The sequence below is a fragment of the Capricornis sumatraensis genome, chromosome 3, assembly GCF_032405125.1.
Source record: "Capricornis sumatraensis isolate serow.1 chromosome 3, serow.2, whole genome shotgun sequence".
Lineage (NCBI taxonomy): Eukaryota > Metazoa > Chordata > Mammalia > Artiodactyla > Bovidae > Capricornis > Capricornis sumatraensis.
In genome coordinates, this window is record NC_091071.1 from 144,055,576 (window position 1) to 144,077,528 (window position 21,953).

Genomic DNA, 21,953 nt, shown 5'->3' on the forward strand with positions numbered 1-21,953 from the left:
GCTCCACATCCTGAATTGCCCCCCAGGACTAGTGAATTTCTTTTATAGTCTTAGGAAACTGCATGACATTTAGTTTGTGTTTTTCAACAGTTCCACTTCATTTCATGCCATGATACAAGTTTGAAATCTAAAAATACTTCAAGTTACATGAAGCACAAATGAAGCTGAAGTTAAACTGCCTTGGATGAAGGGAGTGTACTTTATATCACAGGAGGAAATGTTTAAAATATGTTCACCTTTCAATGGAGAGCTGTAGAAACTGTCCCATAGCTTCATATAAAGAAAAAAAGATGAAATTTGGAAGGGCAGTACTTTAGGAAAGTGAAAGCGTTAGTTGCTCAGTCATGTCCGGCTTTTTGCGACCCCATAATTTTAGGAACGGAGAAGGCAATGGCACTCCACTCCAGTACTCTTGCCTGGAAAATCCCATGGATGGAGGAGCCTGGCAGGCTGCGGTCCATGGGGTCGCTGAGGGTCAGACACAACTGAGCGACTTCACTTTCCCTTTTCACTTTCATGCATTGGAGAAGGAAATGGCAACCCACTCCAGTGTTCTGGCCTGGAGAATCCCAGGGACGGGGGAGCCTGGTGGGCTGCCATCTATGGGGTCGCACAGAGTCGGACACGACTGAAGCGACTTACCAGCAGCAGCAGCAGATTTTAGGAATGGTTACTAAATAAACCACGAACGTCTAATTATTTGCCATGGTAGAATGTTTAGAATTCCGGTGGGATATGCCAAACATTCCCTTCCAAAAATAAGGACAAATTATTGCATCCATTTCTACAATAAAGGGAAAACACAATACCTGCCAGGCTACTTTTGGGTTTTGAAGGCAGCATTCTTCCATGTTTGGAAATACTGATTCTGGCAGTATTTGGTAGCCTAGAAGGCTTCTGACCTTCAAGGGATCCAGAGCAGGAAAGGCAAATAGTGCAAGTCTAGGCTGGACTGCAAGCAATCCTGTTATTTGGATCATAAAACCCGTACATACTTCTATAATATTAGAATATTATAGAATATTCTAATATACTTATTCTATAATATTAGAAGTATGTATGGTGGGAAAATATGCCATGTGGAGTTATGGCAAGTTTCAACTGGAAAATCACATCAGAGACCCCTAGGAATTATACCCCATTTAATAAATAACTCCTGACATGCTTCTGGGTTGTGGTAGAGATGGATTACGTAACCATGGGTAATTGATTGATCATGTAGTCCGAATTGCCCATCACAAACAAAGTTTTGTTAAAAACCATGACATCATAATTTTGAGTAGGGCCAACGGAAATCCATTGTAAGATGGAAGCAGTGAATTTGGAATTGATATGAGCTGGGGCACTCACACAGTAAACTGCATAAGCAAGTGTTCCAAATCCCTACATTATCCACTGACCACTGTGCTGGCACCTTTTACTAAGCTCATATCTATGGCTACATGGGGAACCAAGAGAGGGCAAGTATGACAAGAGGTCAGAGGGGTACAAAAACTAATCTTGGGATGTAGGTGCAGGCAACTGAAAATGCATGGTACCTGCCTTGCAGCCTCAGTCAGGAGTGGACTGGAAGAGTGGCAAGTAAAAATTCTACCAATGGGCATAGTTCTGGGTAGTACAAAGGATCCTTTACTTTGTATGGAATAAATATGAGTTTAGAGTAAATATGACCTCAAATGGTAAAGAACCTGAATGCAATGCAAGAGACCCAGGTCTGATTCCTGGGTCCGGAAGTCCCCAGAAGAAAGGAATAGCTAGTATTCTTGCCTGGAGAATTCCATGGACAGAGGAGCCAGGTGGGCTACAGTCCATGGGGTTGCAAGAGTCAGAAACAACTGAGCAACTAATACAACAGCAACAACATGAGCAGTGTCTTGTTCTGAGAGAAGAAATGCTAGAAGATCTGGAACTGGAATTGAAAGCAGTCTAGGGTGGAGGGATATATTTGAATCCATGGGAGTGGGTATAAAGTGTGATGATCTTTGTATTCTAAGTTAATATCCACTAGAGAGCATCTGTCACAGAAGAGACACCTTGCTAAGACTGTATCACAGTCTGAGCTCACTTCTTTTCCTTTTCTCATGGGTCCTGATCCCAAGAACATTTGTTAACAACCAAAATCTCTGTAGCATGGGAACCCAAACTGTAACAGATGTAACCATCCTTTCTGCAAGGTCTTTAGGAATACCTCTTATTTAAAAAATCCACATTTTTGTAGCAGCTTATGTCAAGTGAAATAAATAAAAAAGATTATAAGTATCTTCATAAAAAGTTTAAGTTTTGAAGTCAATAAGTTTCAAAAAATATGTATTATTTAGGTTTTGAATTTCAAAATTCTGGATTAGGAATTGTAGACCAGTATTTAGAAGCTAAACATCTTGGTTTCCCAAGATAGCTACAGTTTAGCATAGTCAAGGTCCCTCAAAGATTTGAATTTTACATAGATAAATAATGAAGTGCTTTAAATTATTGTGTAATTGGATAGATCTAAACTAATCCATAAAAGAACGTTTGAGTTACTTTAACTATGGTAACTGGGCATGTCATTTCAAAAAACAGTCCTTAGATTTTGACCTCTTGTAGTTTAGGAGTTGAGAGACTTCAGAGCCACTATGAAGGATATAGTTTAAGAAGGGGGAGGACATTTGTCTAAGAAAGGAAAAAAATTTGTCATCTAGCCTCATTCTATGAAAGATACTCTTAAGCCCTGTAGTTTGCAAGATAGTAGATAGTAAATATAGGGTAACTTTTAGATGATAAATTATCAGATCAAAACCATGAGTTTGGTTATAAAATTATTTAACATACAAATGCATATATATGTGTATGCATATATGCATATTTATTCATCTAATCAATATAAAATAATAATAATGACTGGAATCATCATTGCTTTCAAAGACTTGATTTTATATACTATTCCTATGAAACTTATTCCCTATCACTTTGATCTTTATATTATTTCTGGGAAAGAGAGAGGGTAAATTTGATTTTTCGTGTTTTAAAAAGGAGAAAAGAGAAAATTAAGTGGTAGTGGTGGTTTTGTCGCCAAGATGTGTCCGACTCTTGCGACCTCATGGACTATTGCCATGGACCCCATAGTCTGCCAGGCTTCTCTGTCCATGGGATTCCAGGCAAGAACAATGGAGTGGGTTGCCATTTCCTTCTCCAGAGCATCTTCCCGACCCAGAGGCCAAACCCGGGTCTCCTTCATTGCAGGCAGTTTCTTTACTGAGTTACAAGTGAAACCTAGGAAATTAAGTAGTTCATTAAAAATCACACAGTGAATAATTGGCCAGAGCTATAATCAAAGCCATTCTAATCTCATGTCTCTTACACGTCCTATTCCATCCTATGCACAAATCAAAAAAATAAATGTCTATGCGATGTAGAATGTAAAGTCTCTTAATTTAGTATATGGACAAATGAGTTTTTTTTTTTCAGCCATCAAAAAAGTAAAACATCAAAGAAATGTCTCAGTGGTCTCTCCAAGCAAAAAAATGGACTTGAACAAATATCAAAATATATACTATTCTTGATAAAAATTAAGCTGGTCATTTTGAATCCCCAGGATGAGTTTTCAATTTGGTAAAGATTCCTTAGCATGCCCTCAAAACTATTTTATACATTCTATTACAAATAAATAATAAGATCACTTTAGGTGAAAATTCATTGTTATTAGAAGAAGACCTTGATCATTACATAGTTTGCTGCTACTTAATCATTTTTTTGAAGAACAATGTCATGTGCAAAAATATTGACATATAGTGAAAATAATGAGTTTAGAAGTCAATGAATGACAATGTACTCTAACCTCAAACATGTCACTCATTTGCTAAGATCATGAACCAATCACTTCAATTTTTTTGAATTTTAATTCCTTTTTATGTGAAACAATAATAATATCAATACCAAAGTAATTCATGATATGTCACAAGTTTCAAATTATGATAAGTTTCCATGAAATTACTTTGCTTTAAAACAATGAGTTAATTAACTTGGCTATTCTTATTTTGTTACTTACGTGGGCACTTCTTGACACAAAATGCTCCATAGGTGTATTTTGCATTGAAGTTATGCTCCAGTTGAAAGGTAGTAGGATTGTAGACAAAAGTTTGTGGACACTGAGTAACACATGCTCCACTGTCATTGAAATTCATGCATGCCTGCAACACAGCAAAAATTAATTTCATTTTTGAAACAACCTTCATAATATTTGTTAAAGGGACACTGTTACAACAGTTGTGTGATAAAGGTGTATTAATTGCTTAGCATATATCAATTTCATAAAAACTGGAAACTTTGACAATTTTTTATTAATCAGGATTTATTTTTTAAGTTAATGTTTATTTTGTATTTCTTAATTTTAAAAACTTTTTCCAGCTCACCAAATATACCTTCTAATGTTCATATTTCTTGGTGTCTCTCCATTAATTTCTAAACTGGAAATTGATTTAAATTATTAAAGTTAGATTATAGTGAAAATTTATTATTCAAAGGGTTTATGCTGAGTTTTAGAGTCTGGCAGTGGAAACTAAATATTCAATTGTATAGGCTAGAGTTTCCTTAAAGCTGGTATTTGACGAATTTGGTGACTCAAGTAACCTTGTGAATCTGTTCATCCTCACTGTATAGTGAGATAACTTTGTGATGGTCATTCAAACTGGACTTAAAAGAAAAGTCTCTGTCAGGTGACTAGCCAAATGTAAATGTAGTGGGATGCGATGCCAAAACGTAAAGAAGTAGCTATACTTAGTCTATCATTGAATAATATGATACCTTTTTCCTATATGGTTGTACCTTTTCCTAAAAGTCAAGTTCAAATAAATTTGTTTCTGCTGATTTATATATTTTTCCTGAGACTTCTATTTGTTAATATGTTCAAATGCATTTGAAAACAATTAAAAACAATTGTACCACCCAGAAGTTAGGTATTCGATATAAAAAAGTAGATAAAAAGTACATATATAAGTATATAAAACATGTGTTTAGCAAAAGAGATGGACTAATTCTCTTAATTAAACAATTTAAACCTGCATAAGAATACTTTAGGCTTTGGAAAGCAAGCTAATGTGAACTCAAGCTATATTTTACATATCAGCATAAATTAGATGTATGGTTATTAATAAGCACTAATTTATTCTGTTTCCTCAAAACATTTTCTTAATCAATTGTTGCTTTAGCAAGCACTTTATCACAAACATGACAATTCCCTGATGATGGTCTATGAGATGCATAATCAGAACAAGACTCACTGATGATATATTATTCTCTAAGATGACACTTTCCAGGAAGAATCTAATAAAAACCAATCTAGAAAACTCAGTAAGCTTTCATTTATGGCTATAAAACTTCATGTGTCCTCATAATTGCTTTACTAATATATTTTATACAGTGTTGCGCTCAGATTGCTTGGCAAAAAAGGGACATAAGCCAGAGAGATCAAACAAGTTTACCTTCCAGACAGCATACAAAACAATAACTTACACCAAGGCCTTGGTCTGGCATTCTTGAACATTCTCTACCAAATGCCAAAGTGGAATCAGTGGACCATTTCATAAAAGTAGTGAAATGAGAATTCTGAAGCTCACTCGGCATTCTGCTTATCGTGATAAGGGAACCATGAAAAAAAATTCAGTGAAAAACTTCTAAGTGAAAGTTAAGAGCTATTGTTCATTTTTATTGTCAGTACTGTTTTGGAATTGCTAACACAATCCCTGTTCAGCATCTTTCAGATCAAGCTTACATCTCATGTCTGGTGAGAGGTAAGGGAAAGGGTCTGCTGAGCATCTTGTGTACATTTTTAATATTTCCCTCTCCTTCCTTCTTTTCTCCCTACACATTTGTTTCACTATAAAATTAGGACAGACAAATTAAGTTTTTTGTGACATCAAGAGAAGTAATAAATTACTGTGTTTCTATATCATGAGAGGTATAATCTATGGTTTGCTTGAGCAGAATTAAGTGCCAATTTGAAAAAAAAAAATCATCAGTTCTAAATGCATCTGTTTTTTCTATGGATATTTGATGTGGAGGAACAAAATATATTCCTGCGTACATTTTAGCAACAAAAATTGTTTATTATTTTATGATTTTTGGCTTAAAATGAAACTAATGCTCTGTGTGTATGAAACTGCATTAACTGTAACTCACAGAATTGCCTGTATATATTCAATGGAATAGAAAGAACTTTATCAGGGATATCAAAAAGTAATTAAAAAGTGGCCCCGACAAGCTATAAATGTTAATTTTGAGGATGTAAAAGTGTCCTCTTCTAAAATAAAATCACACAGATTAGCATATAAATTGCTTTAAGCACGCATTTGTAAATCTTATAAATTTTGAATAATATTAGCTTGTAAACAATATAAACTATAAGACAGTTTAATTCATAAATTTATCTGCTTTAATCTTGAATTTATATTTGAGAGAGAAAATACAAGTGCCCCCACTCAGAAGACTCAACTCAGTGATGCAATAACATACGCAGGTAATCACGGTAAATTTTGGAAGGATACTGTTAGCTTTTTTAAAGATATTCATATGTTCTCCTTTAGACTGTCCAATTCAATCTCACTTGTAATATAAACTATATCAGAAAGGCATAATACATTTATTCTAGGGCAGAACAATCCTAGTTAATCGATAGCCACCCAGTAAGCGAATGACTTTCAGGAAATCACAGCATCTTTCTTAACCCTAAAATAGTAACATCTGATCTTATCTTGCATGCATGCCAAGTCACTTCAGTCATGTCTGACTCTTTGTGATTGTAGCCTTCCAGTTTCCTCTGTCCATGAGGATTCTCCAGGCAAGAATACTGGAGAGAGTTGCCATGCCCTCCTCCAAGGGATCTTACCCACCCAGGGACTGAACCTGCATCTCACACCTCCTGCATTGGCAAGTGGGTTCTTTACCACAAGTGATGTTAAAGATTTGATATACCTGAGTCAGACTAGGAGGAAAGGGAGGATCAGAGAGTGAAAGGGAGAGCTGCCAGACTCACAAAGCAGTCGGTGTCCTTCGGTCCCGAGCAGCCCCCAGCACATTCTCGGTGACAGCAATCACTCACGTAGGGTCCATAGCATCTGCCATCACACTGTTCCGCACACACAGTCCTTGTCACTGCAGAAGACAGAGAGAGCGCCTCATCAAAGTCAGCCGCCAAGAGAAACTTAAGGTGATTTGGAGTAGCTGAGAAAAGCTGAGCCCTGGAGTAAGTAACAATATGCTCAACCATCACTGACTCAGCTCAGCAAACATTTACTGCCTGAAGTTGGCAATTAATCAAAATTACTCTACAAAATCCTTCAAAATTAATACATGAATTTGTTTTTAGATCCATTCTTTTTCAAGCAAACACAGTGCTTTACAAAAATCACACAATTAGGAAGAAAGAATCAAATTTAGAAAAAATTGAATGAGAGGCATTCTGGCAAGGTTGCTAAAAATGGAGTCAGCAGCAAAGTCTATTTACAATGTGCACCGTGAGGGCCTACAGCAGAACGTGTCCCCAGAAATGAGTCCCTGATTTTTGCTAGCCAATGCAAAAAATGAAAACATAAACTCTTACATCCTTCACATTATACTTTATATCACTCCTATCAGATAGATAGATGATGGGTGATAAATGGATAGGTGACAGACAAATAGGTAGGTAGATAGATAAACATAGATAGACAAAGATAGGTAGATAACGCCTCTGTAGTAGCACAAACGTTTCCATTCCTGAGATTTAAGTGAAATTTCTACCAAAATTTCTCAAAAAGAGGGACTTACAAGGAATAGAGAAATATCCTCAAAGAAATAGGAAGGAAGGAGGAAGACATATTCATAGTAAACACAATAAAAATTTCCATTAGTTTTTCTTATAACATTCTTCAGTCTTAGTTGACAGCATCATGCTGTCAAGGTTTACTTTAGTAAATCAAGCTATATACACTGGACAACAAAAGCATAGCATTAAGGGACACATTTCTGCTTATCATACTTATTCCAAAGAGATATTTTTAAAGTACATAGAGAAACGAATTATACAACATATGTGTAACCCATCATTTCTTGGTTCTGTATTTCTTCAGCCTTGTTTCTTCCCACCTCTTTGAGTTCTTCAAAGCTTCTCTATTTTGTATACTATCTCTAGGTAGATGACATTAGATTCAGCTCTGAAATCTCTATCAAGATGCGACATGCATTTCTCATTGTCTGGAAAATTCCCTATTTATATGCACACAATGGAATGCATCCTTTCCCCACCTCCACCAAAGGGTATCTCTCTCTTATTTGTTCCCTTACCTCAATTACTGATAAACTCATCCATCCAACACTTCAGCTAAAATTTTGGACATGTATTCTAGTTCTCCTTTTCCTCTACCCTCAGTTTTCACACTTAATAAAACTCCCAAGTACTACCAATAGATGTTTTCTTTTCTTCCCTGCTCTCTATGCCAACTTCTTTCTGAGATTTACCTCTAAATATTGCATAGCCTTCTAAAAGGTCTCTCAGGTCACAAATAACCCTGTATGCCATAATAAAAGTAATGACTTGAAAATATAAGCTGTTGCATATAAATCAGTGTCAGTACTTCCTCTGTATGAATCTTACTTTCCAACTCTGCAATAGAGCTGTAAACCCATAGCAAGGGATAAAAGTCCTCCATCAATTGACCACCATTTCTATTTCTACTGCCATCTCTCACTACTCTCAATCGATCTTCACATTCAGACACACAGAAACACCACTTGTGATCCTCAGTTCCTTTCATGGTATGCATTTGTGATTTTCACTGCCTTGTCACAGTATATTCCTTCATGACAAAAAATAAAATAAAATAAACTGTCTTCTCTGTCTAGCAAATACTCATCCATAAGATCAACTTAATGTTCTGGTTTTGTTCTGAAACTTTTTCAGACACAGCTCCATTCTGAGTTAATCTGATGTACATGCTTCTGAACAACCAAGAAGGCAAAGTTAATACATGAATCTATGAGCTCTGAGGGTCTAGGATCATTCAAACTCAAATTCAGATTTTGTTCTTGTGATATGACATGTTATCTCGCCACTCTGTATTTCACTTCACCATTTTTAATATGGGATTAGTATGAGTTCCTGTGTAATGGACTTGAAGACACAAATAGAGATATGGGTATAGTGCCTAACATGGCTCCTATTAATAGTGCTCAGCAACCATTAGATATTATTATTGTGCTTACTGTAACATATTGTATTTATTTTTTCCATGTCTGCTCCCCCAGTAAACTATTAGAGCATTTTACTGAAGTATGTCATGTTATTCATATTTATATCCCTGGTATTTTGTTTGGCAGTTAATAGACACTAAATAAGTATTCCCTCCAAGTAACAAAAGTCACATAATGCCAACTCAGAAATATCTGTTTATTGAGTCCATAACACACTTATTAGAGGAAAAGGAAATATATTGACAGTTAAATGGGTAGGGCACTGAAAATGTAAACAGACAAATATTAAAATACTAAGAAACAGAGCGTACCAAAGTGAAAATACCTTACAATCATTATTTGTGTCTATTATTAGATCCTTATATTCTACCATTGATTATTTCATGATTCCATAGATTCACTAGGGTCTTTTTCAATTGAACATGATGATTATATTCATAAACTATATAATTTTTATATTTTTCCATTTGAAATTATTACATTCCTCCCTATGTAGTCAACAAATAACAAATAAAGTTTAAACTAAAACAGTACTTGAACTCATCCTCTCTCTTGTTTTTATTCTGTAAAAATTGTCATATGATATTTCATGTAAGTTTAAAGGTTTTGAAACAGAACAAAATTTCAGATCACATATATGAGAGCATATTTGATATTTGCAATGTAGGTAATTATTTTGAAGTAATTTCTTCTGTAAATATTCTAGTATAAAATACTACAAAATAAGTCAATTTGACCTGCCCCTAAACCTTCAAGTCTTTGCTCTAATCTTACCTTCTCAATGAAGTCTATCCTTACTTAATACATAAGCTAAATCCTTTCCAAACCACTGATGCCTTACGGACTTTCCTCCTCTCTCTTCTTGTCCTCTTTCCTCCTTCCCCTTCTTCCCCCTTGTATCTCTGTTATAGCATCTATCACCATCTCATATATTTTACAACTCATTTATTACACTTTCTTTGTTTTATGGTATATTCCAGTGTTAGAACTGTACCTGGATCCATGTAAATTTTATTTGTATTTATAAACACATTATACATACACATACATATGTTGTTGTTCACTCACTCAGTCATGTCCAACTCTGCAACCCCATAGACTGCAGCATGTCAGGCTTCCCTGTCCTTCACTATCTTCTGGGGTTTGCTCAAAGTCATGTGCATTGAGCTGGTGATGCCATTCAACCATCTCATTCTCTATTGTCCCCTCTTCCTCCTATCTTCAACCTTTCCCAGCATCTGGATCTTTACTAATGAGTTGGCTCTTTGCATTAGGTGGCCAAAGTGTTGGAGCTTCAGTTTTAGCATCAATCCTTCCAATGAATAATCAGGTTCCTTTAGGATTGACTGGTTTCATCTCCTTGCAGTCCATGGGATTTGGCTCAGATGGTAAAGAATCTGCCTGAAATGCTGGAGACCTGGTTTCAATCCCTAGTTTGGGAAGATCGCCTAGAGAAGGGAATGGCAACCCACTGCAGTATTCCTGCCTGTATAATTCTGGGGATAGAGGAGCCTGGCGGGCTGCAGTCCTTGGGGTCACAAAGAATCAGACATGACTGAGCAACTAACAGAACACTATGAGTTTACATACATATTACATATGTATTATATATATGAAATATAGTCAATTAATTTTATCTACTCATTAATGCTAATATTCATACATTGTGCTTAATCTTATTTTTAACCAATTGTTACATTTATTTAGATGTCCTAATTAGTAATTAATATCATATAAAGGAAATAGTTTAATAGACATTTTTGGAAAGAACAGATTCAAATACAATTTCTTTCTTTCAGATTCAACAAGGCTCTTTCAACGTATTGTTGTGTTAGTCGCTCAGTTGTGTCCAACTCTTTGTGACCCCATGGACTGCAGCCTGCCAGGCTCTCCTGTCCATGAAATTCTCCAGGTAATACTGGAGTGAGATGCCATTCCCTTCTCAAGGGGATCTTCCCAACCTAGGGATCAAACCCAGCTCTCCTGAACTGGAGGAAGATTCTTTACCATCTGAGTCACATCCCGTGGACTTCAAAGTATTAAGAGTTGCTAATTGAAATGGTAGACTCATGCTAAGTGATCATATTACTAGACATGAAATCAGTGTTATCACAGGACAGTCTACTAATTTGCTTTTGGTTGACAGGCATTGCTTAGCTGGAAAATAACATGACGTGAAACAGCAATCATATTCTATAAATCATCCTGTACTTTAATACTAGACATATATGTCTAGGTGTTAATTTCCATGTTTTACTCTATGGTGCTTTAAGCTAACTATACAAAATGTTTCCATTTCTCTTCATTTATATACTTTGGTCTTTCCTACTAAATTAGGAAATTAATGTAGATAACATTTAAACAAATAACCATAATTGTATTTTAATACATTATTTAATAAATGTTCATGTGAATAATTTATCTCATCATTATACTATTTAAATGTAAAAATAATACATTAGAAAAAGAATGAACACAGTGCAACCTTGATTGTTGCTGTTGTTCAGTAGCTAAGTCATGTCTGACTGTTTGGAACCCCATAGATTACAGCATGCCAGGCTCTTCTGTCCTCCATTATCTCCCAGAATTTGCTCAAATTCATGTTCATTGAGTGAGTGGGTGACTATGTAATCATCTCATCCTCTGCAGCCTCTTCTCTTTTGCCTTCAGTCTTTCCTTTAAGTGGGGTCTTTTCCAATGAGTTGGCTCTTCACATCAGGTGAAAAAAGTACTAGAGCTTCAGCTTCAGCATCAGTATTTCAAATGAATATTAGGGATGATTTACTTTAGAATGGACTGATTTGATGTCCTTTCAGTCCACAGGAGTCTCAAGAGTCTTTTCTAGCACCATAACTCAAAAGAATCAATTCTTTGGTGCTCAGCGTTGTTTATGGTAGAACTCTCATATCCATACATAACTACTGCAAAAACCACAGCTTTGAATGTATGGCCCTTTGTCAGCAAAGTGATGTCTCTGCTCTTAAATATGCTGGCTAGATTTGTCATAACTTTCCTTCCAGAGAGCAAGTGTCTTTTAATTTCATGGCTGCAGTCACCATCTGCAGTGATTCTGGAGCTCAAGAAGATAAAATCTGTCACTGCCCCTACTTTTTCCCCTCCTGTTTGCCATGAAGTGATGGCACAGATGCCATGATCTTAGTTTTTTAACACTGAGTTTCAAGCCAGCTTTTTCCACTCTCCTCTTTCACTTTCATCAAGAGGCTGTTTAGTTCCTCTTGCTTTCTGCCATGAGGGTGGTGTCATCTGTGTGTCTGAGGTTATTGATATTTCTCCCGGCAATCTCGATACCAGCTTGTGTTTCATCCAGTCTGGCATTTCTCATGATGTATTCTGCATACAAGTTAAATAAGCAGGGTGACAATATACAGACTTGACACACTTCTTTCCCGATTTGGAGCCAGTCTGTTGTGCCATGTCTTGTTCTAACTGTTGTTTCTTGACCTACATACAGGTTCCTCAGGAGATAGATAAGGTGGTCTGGTATTCCCATCTCTTTAAAAATTTTCCACAGTTTGCTGTGACCCACCCAGTCAAAGGCTCTAGTGTAGTCAATGAAGCAGAAGTAAGTGTTTTTCTGGACCTACCTTGCTTTCTCCATGATCCACTGGATGTTGGCAATTTGACCTCTGGTTCTTCCACCTCTTTGAAACCCAGCTTGCACATTTAGAAGTTCTCAGTTCACATACTGCTAAAGCCTAGCTTGAAGGATTTTGAGTGTAACCTTGCTAGCAGGTGAGATGAGTGCAATTGTACCGTACTTTGAACATTCTTTGTTATTGAGTCTCTTTGGGATTGGAATGAAAACTGACCTTTTCCAGTCCTGTGGCCACTGCTGTACAACCTTACGTTCAGTAATAATTACTATAATGTGGAACTGTTAAAACATGCATTTAAACTAGTCAATCATATGTGTGGTCAACTTTAAATTTTTCAAAATAGCAATTTCTCCCATAGAGTGGCCATCTATCTCATATTTTCTCAGGATATTTTGATCTTAGAGATGCCATTCCACTTCAGGAACATGCAAAGAAATGTTCTTCTAAGTCATTATTTTTTAAAAAATTTGACTTAAATATTAGAAGTTAATTCTGGGGTTTGATTAGAAACAGTCTATAATTGATATTTTAAAGGTAAGATGCATTTAACACTAAAAAAGAAAAGCATTAATTGCTGTCAGTTTTCACATGCCTGGAGTTCAGTAAGCATGAAGTGTATTTAAAAAGCTTTGCTTGACAGATATAATAAACAAAAGAAGACAGCAATAAGCTTAATCTATAACAATGCTGAGACACTATTAAGAAACATTTCTTCACTTTGTTATGAGTTTTGCTTTCAGAAAGAAAACTTTCCCTTTGTACAATCTATTTAATGGCACTTGCTGATTAATAAGCATTACTTAATATGAATTAAACACATCAAACTATACTCATATTTCATTGTGATGGAAATACAAAACAAAAAACAGATCCTGAAATCAATGAGATAATTCACTTAGCCTCCACGGTAACATTAACTTATAATTGCTTTGGTTATATTAATTTCCATCCTAGCTTGACTATTATTTCATTAATTTCCCCCCCCGTATTTAGTATCTTTTCTAAGTTGCTTCAGTGGGTGCTTTACAATATTTGGGTTGAATTTTACCTAGTTTATTCTTTCGTGGTACATCAGTATCTGTGATTATTTAATATAAAAGATGAAACAGGTGAAATTAAAATGCTTATTAGGGTCAGTAAAATTGAAACTGGGAATAGGGATCAATTCAAAATATCCATGAGAATCAAATGGGTAAAGTTTAAGAGCCAAGCATCTTGGAGTAGTAAGGGGACACTACTGAGAGAATATCTATCATCTCAAAAAAATAAACAAACTGTTTATAAGAAGCTTTATGACATCAGTGTTTCAGTAATAAAAATGAGGACTTAATTACTGCTTTAAATATAATAATAACTATACTTAAAGTTATTCCCTTAGAACAAATTAATCTTATTTGAAGAAACTTGGCAATTTATTAATAAAATATTTACTTCTTATGAGATACTAAAAGGATAATGAGCATTCATAAGTGGTACAATCAGAGCACTGATGTCACAGTAACAAAGTAAAATGATCTCTGTCCCAAGTTTTTATCTTTCCCTTTTCTCCTTCTTCTCTATCCTTTCCTCCTTCATCATCTCCTCCATCATCTCACCTTGATTGCCTTCTGCTTCTCTTCACTTCCTCTATTAAGTGACTCTGAAGAAGGCTTTATATAAGATCACTGAAAAGGGTCTTTCAAGCTTTAGTATGGGGATTCTTGCATCAGTGAAGATTTTCATCTAGTCAAAAATCAGTGGGGCCCAAGACTGTCCATTCTAATAAGATCTCAGGTTATGTCACAGTTTAATAATCCACAGACCTCATTGGAATAGCAGGATATAGAGTACTTTAAAAAATGCCTGAGAATCACCTAATTCCAATTAAATCAACATTTCCTCCTATGCTCTAGGATTTGATACTTTTAATAAGCTTCCCAAGGGATTTAAAATATGTAGTCTAGAGCTGAAAACCATTATTCTATCCAGTGAAAATGGGACAACTCTAGGTCACTTCCACCATTTGACTGATTGAGTGACTGATTATTTTTTGTCTGAAATTTAATCACACTGACCTGCCCTTTGATCTCCTATCAGTGTTGTTAAGCCCTCTACCCCTAATTGGGAGATTAAGCAAACATAATTGATGTGCAAACTGGCAGGAAGATTTGGGAAGAAAAAGACCTAAATGGGGAAAAGAAATATTGTGTGTCTAATTCTGAAGGCAAAATATTCAGATAAATAAGAGACAGAAAACTCTTCCTTTCTCCCAACCAGCAGCTGTCTACATGACAAGTATCCTGGGTAGCCCCCAATTACATTGCTAAGCACATTTTAAAGTATGCTTATTTTATTTTTATTTCACTTTATTCCAACTAGCAATCAAAGATCTTCAAATCTATGCTGCCTAGATGATTTCTGTTTATTGATCAAATTTCGACAAACTGTGCTCATGAAACACACTGTGTCCATTAAATAAATGTTGAATAATTTTAGTGCTAGGCTGTTTTTGGTTACAAACTTGGAGGTTTGAATAAGAAAAATGCTCAGGTTAATGCAGAGGTGATTTGAGTTGAAAGTGAGGAAGAATTTATTGACTATTAGAGTGATAAAAACACTGTAATGAGACTCTGAATGGGCTTCCTGAGTCTTTGTCAGTATTTAAGGGAAATCTCTTTTGAATGCTTCAGACCTCCACTTAATTAAATACAGCAGACTTGATGAAATGCTCTCTGGAGGTACTTTCTAGTTGGATTGTAATCCAATATATATTGTATTGTAATTCAATATTTATTTCTATGAATGGTGAAATTGTGCCCCTGCCACCAAGATGAACACTTCGGGTTCTGTAACATGCTTCTCAGTTCAGTTCAGCTGCAACCCTGTGGACAGCAGCACGCAAGGCCTCCCTGTCCATCAACAACTCCCAGAGTGTAGTCAAACTCATGTACATTGAGTCAGTGATGCCATCCAACCATCTTATCCTCTGTCATCCCCTTATCCTCCCACCTTCAATCTTTCCCAGCATCATGGTCTTTTCAAATGAGTCAGTTCTTCGCATCAGGTGGCCAAAGTAAAAAGCTTCAATTATCAGATTAGACTTTAAATGAAACAAATAAAGCTCAAAGACCATCCAAGAATACACATTACTTCTAGAGCATGATGAAATGTGTAGAAAATCCAGTTTAATGAAACTAACACTAAACTAAAGACCACTATTAATTTTCCCATGGGAGAATAATTAGACACATCAGTGTGACCAATGCCGGGTAGACTCTAAGAATCACATAAAGGCATTTAAAGTAAAAATGTCTGGTCCTCTTCTACTTTCTGATTCAATAAGTTTAGGAAAGGGGCCAGAGAAGCCAGTGGCACCCTACTCCAGCACTCCTGCCTGGAAAATCCCATGGACGGAGGAGCGTGGTGGGCTGCAGTCCATGGGGTTGCTAAGAGTCAGACAGGACTGAGCGATTTCACTTTCACTTTTCACTTTCATGAACTGGAGAAGGAAATGGCAACCCACTCCAGTGTTCTTGCCTGGAGAATCCCAGGGACGGGGGAGCCTGGTGGGCTGCCGTCCTTGGGGTCGCACAGAGTTGGACACGACTGAAGTGACTTAGCAGCAGCAGCAGCAGCAGGAAAGGGGCCAGGAAATTCTTTTTTTTTTTTTAATTGGGAGCCCCAAGGTTTTCAGCAGTTCCCTTTATCATAAACCAACATTTCCAAACCTCTGGAAATACTCTTAAAATACCCTCTGACTATTATTATTACTTTCCAGGAAGGGTAAAGTATTTATTTGTACGGGAAGGCAGAGATGGAGACAGGTCTTAAACTGGACTGCTGCTTCCTATCTCACACTAGATCACAGAATAATTGAAAATAATTGCTGTCATATAGGGTCAGGCCTCAGGACACATAAAGATTATATCCTAACCTGAACAGGGAAGGAATTTTGAATTTTAATAATTTGTTACTCATTTTAACCAAGAGCATAAGCCTATATTCATTGAAAAAGGCTCTTGGAGAAGACTAATTTTTAAAAATAATTGAACCTACCAAAGTAGAACTATAAAAACATATATGGGTTTTCTAAACTGCCACAATAATATCCATTTTGCACATCAGAAAAAAAATGCAACATATTTTATTCCTAATTAGAAGGCAATGGCACCCCACTCCAGTACTCTTGCCTGGAAAATCCCATGGACGGAGGAGCCTGGTAGGCTGCAGTCCATGGGGTCGCTGGGAGTCGGACACCACTGAGCGATTTCACTTTCACTTTTCACTTTCATGCATTGGAGAAGGAAATGGCAACCCACTACAGTGTTCTTGCCTGGAGAATCCCAGGGATGGCAGAGCCTGGTGGACTGCTGTCTATGGGGTCGCACAGAGTCGGACACAACTGAAGCGACTTAGCAGCAGCAGCAGTCTGATTTTAACCTTTTCAAAGGAACTGACTGACCTTACCATTAGGTATACATGCCTACAGGTATTGTAATAGTTTAATTCTATATGCTATAGCTGCTACACTTCATGTGCCAATACCTGCCAACCCATTACTGACATTTAGAGTCAGTTAGTAAAATATCCCTAGATTTGGCAGCTTCTAATCAAATTTGACCCTTGTCCCAAATATATCCCTGGTGACCCATGGGCTATGACAAGATAATACTGTTAGTTAGGAATATTGTCAAATAGGAAGGGAATCTTGTCTAATCCATTCTTCATCACCAGCCACTTTATTCATTTATTTAATGAAGTTTTATTCAATCTATTTTTAACATACATGCTTAAGTGATTCATTAAGGGACCTTAAAGTTGATTTCAAACTACACTCTCAGCCACTAGGGAAATTCTCCCTTATTAATAGGCTGTTGACATCAGCAAAGTTTATGAGTCAGGATTCAAAAATAGAAAAACAATATTGCTTATTATACGAACTATAAAAAGTATTATTGAGAGGGAGTATGAGTTTTTGTATAGTATTCCCAGGAAAAAAAAATACATATATTTATAAATACACATAGAATGTATGTATTTCAAGATAACAAGGGAAGTGTATGAGTCAGCATAATGAAAACATAAATAGCACTTAAAATATATATATTTTTATAAAAATAAATTACTTTTTTAAAAAGAAAGATGCTATAACCACAAACATTAAAAAATGAAGAGAAAAAGAAAATTGATGGCTACACCTTACAATAAACAATTAAATGACATAGTGAAAATAAACTGATAAAAAATGGATTGATCATATTACAGACATGTTACAAATTAAAAAAAAAAAAAGGAAAACTTGACATTCAGCTTTTCCAAATCAGTTTGAATTACAGCAGACCAAACATCTTTATATCCAGACTTCATCAACATACACACATACACACAACACACACACACAAACAACCTCTTTGTTTATCCTACTGCTTTATCCAAAATATCAACAGACAGGAATAAAGATAATCTCTCCCAACCAGTATATATGTGAATGAGTTTCCTTCCAAAATTGGCAAAAAAGAAAGCAATGAATAAATATTTGCTGAATTAATTAATTATATTAGTCTAAAATTCTCATTTTAGCAGGAAATTGAAATCCAAATAAATTGACTTGCTTATGGATAAGTTCAAAATATGTCCATATGTCTCTAAGAGACATCACTGCCTCATCAGGGTTTTTCAGACAATATCTATTTTCTTAATATCACAGCAGAGCCCATATCTAATAACTTATTAATATTCAATTTGGAAATTAAAATAACAAATGATGCTCAAATGCAAGGTGAAATACTACATTTAATAGTACCAGAAAACTGGAAATTAGCCATCTTCAGATAAATCAATGCATTCCTTTCTTATGTTAGTTTTTTTTTTTTTTTAATTCAAATCCAAACCCATTCATGTTGTTTCTGTCCCAGACGAAAAGATGCTCTTTTCCTGTTTTAGACAGTTTTAATGGGCTTCCCAGGTGGCACTAGTGGTAAAGAACCTACTTGCCAAGACATGGGTTTGAATATCCCCTGGGGTCAGGAATATCCCCTGGAGGAGGGCATAGCAACCCACTCCAGTCTCCTTGCCTGGAGAATCCCATGGACAGAGAAGCCTGTAGAGCTACAGTCCATAGGGTTACAAAGAGTCAGACACAACTGAAGCAGCTGATCAGGCATGAGCCCTAGGTTATCCAGTACATTAATAACCAAGTTCAAAGTTTTGAATCACACTGTTCTGTGCTGTCACTTTAGTCATGTCTGATTCTTTGTGACCCAATGGACTGTAGCCCACCAGGCTCCTCTGTCCATGGGAATCTCCAGGCAAGAATACTGGAGGGGGTTGCCATGCCACCCTCCAGGGCATCTCTCCCACCCAAGGATCAAACCTGTGTCTCATACAGTTTCCTACATTGGCAGTCAAGTTCTTTACCACTAGTGCCACCTGGGAAGTCCAAAGTAAGAATGTTAGTCATTCAGTCATGTCCGACTCTTTGCGACTTCTTGGACTGTAGCCCACCAGTCTCCTCCGACCTATGGAATTCTCCAGGCAAGAATACTGAAGTGGGTGGCATTCCCTTCTTCAGGGAATCTTCCCCATCCAGGAATTTAACCCAGGTCTCCTGCATTTCAAGCAGATTTTTTTTACCATTTGAACGACTTTTGCATTGTAATTTACTTTTACTGAACTACTTTTGCATTGTACTTTACTTTTAAAATTTACTTTTTCATTGTAAATTATTTTTATTCTCTCAGCTATAATCAGCTTCATTTTTTACTGGCAGGTTTTTCATGTCCAATATTTGAGACTCTCATATTTAAAATAAATTTTAAGAATAATCCTCCTTGTACCTCATGCTCTTCATGACCCTCAGAGAGCCAAGCATTTATCAAAGGGTTGATTATAGCATTTTTCTGATGTACCTCAAATATCTATCTCCAGCCATTTTTCACAATATCTCTAAACATCTCACCTTAGTTTCTAATTAGTAACTGATTGTTTATTAGGCATTTCTACTTGGGTGAATAAGAAATCTCTATGATTCAAAAAGGACATAGCTAAGCTTTTATTTCCATCCTCAGTCCAGCTGCAGTACTAACCTCTGCCTACCTTCTTGATCTCGGTGACTACTGCCATCATTGATTTAACTGATTCAACCTCTAACTTGGAATCCAATCTCAAATTTTTTCTCTTCTCTCTCTCACAGCCAAATTAGCTGGTTACCAGGCCTCATTATGAACTCAAGTGTCTATTTATTAAAGTGCCTCCTTTTCATCTTTTTTTCTATATTTTAAACTCCTTTTCTGCCTATCTAATGCTTACACATTTTCAAGGGTCAAGTCAATAGAAATCTCTTTTGTTAATCTTTCATTGACTCCTACCCAGAACCCCTTACTTTGCATCCCCAACAAACTTTGTTCTTGGTGATCTTATTTCATGGCATACAGATTTCTATTACAGCCCAACCCCATTATGTTGCAACTGGGTACTTCTGTGACTGTCTATACTGTGAATAAAATACTTTGGAGGCACAAATCAGTTTATTTTCACCTTTTATCTTCACATCTGGCACTTAAAATGTGAATAACTAAAATGATCTACACATACCTTCTTTAACTCTAGAAAAATAATTTCTCCTAGAGTCATTTTATGTAACAACATGACTGCAAAAGATGAGCAATGAAAACTAAGATATTATTCAAATAGTATTCAAAATTATGACAAAAGCCATAGAAATAAGGTTACATTTAGCATTTTAGGAACCTTTATATATGACTGACTTTTAACTACTGATCTTATAGAGGAGAAAACTGAATCTCAAATAGGGTCCAACTTCGAGTTCATGTCTTAGTAAAAACATAGATTTTTAAAGCCACCTAAAATAGTTATACCAGAAACACATTTCAAACATATAAAAAAAAAGTTTTCAAAATATTACTTTTATTCTCAAGGAAGGTATGTTTGAGATTATTTTTTAAAGGATAATCTTGCTTGCTTAAAAGTTAAATGATATTCTTTCCAGTGTTTTTCTTTTTTCATCATAATTTACCATACAAACATTTTACATCATGGCTCAGTACACATATCCATGATGAAAAGTTTTAAGGCATTATATTGACCTTAATTATGGGTAGAGCATTTTGATACTGTCTATTGTATGCTAATCTGGTTTATTTTCTTCTGATCTAATCTAATTCAATAAAAAATTAATGTTGGTCAGGGTACATGAATGTGACTTTACACTCCAAAGCTGAGCGCCAAAGAATTGATGCTTTTGCATTGTGGTGTTGGAGAAGACTCTTGAGAGTCCTTTGACTGCAAGGAGATCCAACCAGTCCATCCTAAAGGAGATCAGTCCTGGTTGTTCATTGGTTGGGCTGATTTTGAAGCTGCAACTCCAATACTTTGGCCACCTGATGGGAAGAGCTGAATCATTGGAAAAGACTCTGATGCTGGGAGAGATTGGGGGCAGGAGGAGAAGGTGATGACAGAGCATGAGATGGCTGGATGGCATCACTGACTCGATGGACATGGGTTTGGGTGGACTCCAGGAGTTGGTGATGGAGGGGGAGGCCTGGTGTGCTGTGGTTGACGGGGTTGCAAAGAGTCAGATATGACTGAGCAACTGAACTGAACAAGTTGCATCCAGTTGTCAGAGAGCATTATAGAATTGCAAAGACAAAGGTCAAAATAGAAAATTAGGAAACTAATCTTACTGCTTCTTTTATATGTGTGCAGCAAATTTGTCTTCTAATGAATTCAGGAATGTAAAGTCACTGGAGATGAAATTTTCTTCTTCTGAGGTTTTATGATCCCAGAGGCTATGAAAAACCATTGTGCAACAGTGCCTGCCACAGCACTCTAACTCCACAACTGAGACTGGTGATTCCCAGAAGTTTATGTTACTTCACTTTATCCTAGCCAAAAGGCCAAGAAGTGATAGTTTGTGTCACTTACTCCCACCATCCTAATTGAAAATATAGGGTAGTTAAGTCTGAATTTGTCCTGCATGGTGGTGTTTTCAGATGAGGGCCAGTATAAAACAATATATGAGATTCGCTTCAAGTGAAGATTTTATATAAAAAAATGTATATTTTATAATAAATAAATGTATCTATAGATATTATTTAAAGCTGTTATGACTGGTCCCAAATAGGAAAAGGAGTATGT

At 36.1% G+C, this 21,953-nt stretch overlaps 1 protein-coding gene across 1 annotated transcript in view; it reads right to left on the reverse strand.

The window, feature by feature from the left end:
• The window catches only part of ERBB4 (erb-b2 receptor tyrosine kinase 4), a 777,579-nt gene that overhangs the window by 324,484 nt on the left and 431,142 nt on the right, over positions 1–21,953 (reverse strand). The window contains exons 6-7 of the mRNA XM_068968480.1: positions 7,007–7,125; positions 4,025–4,166 (exon numbers count right to left, since the gene is read on the reverse strand). Coding sequence (XP_068824581.1) covers positions 4,025–4,166; positions 7,007–7,125 — 261 coding nt within the window. The remainder of the gene's footprint in view (positions 1–4,024; positions 4,167–7,006; positions 7,126–21,953) is intronic.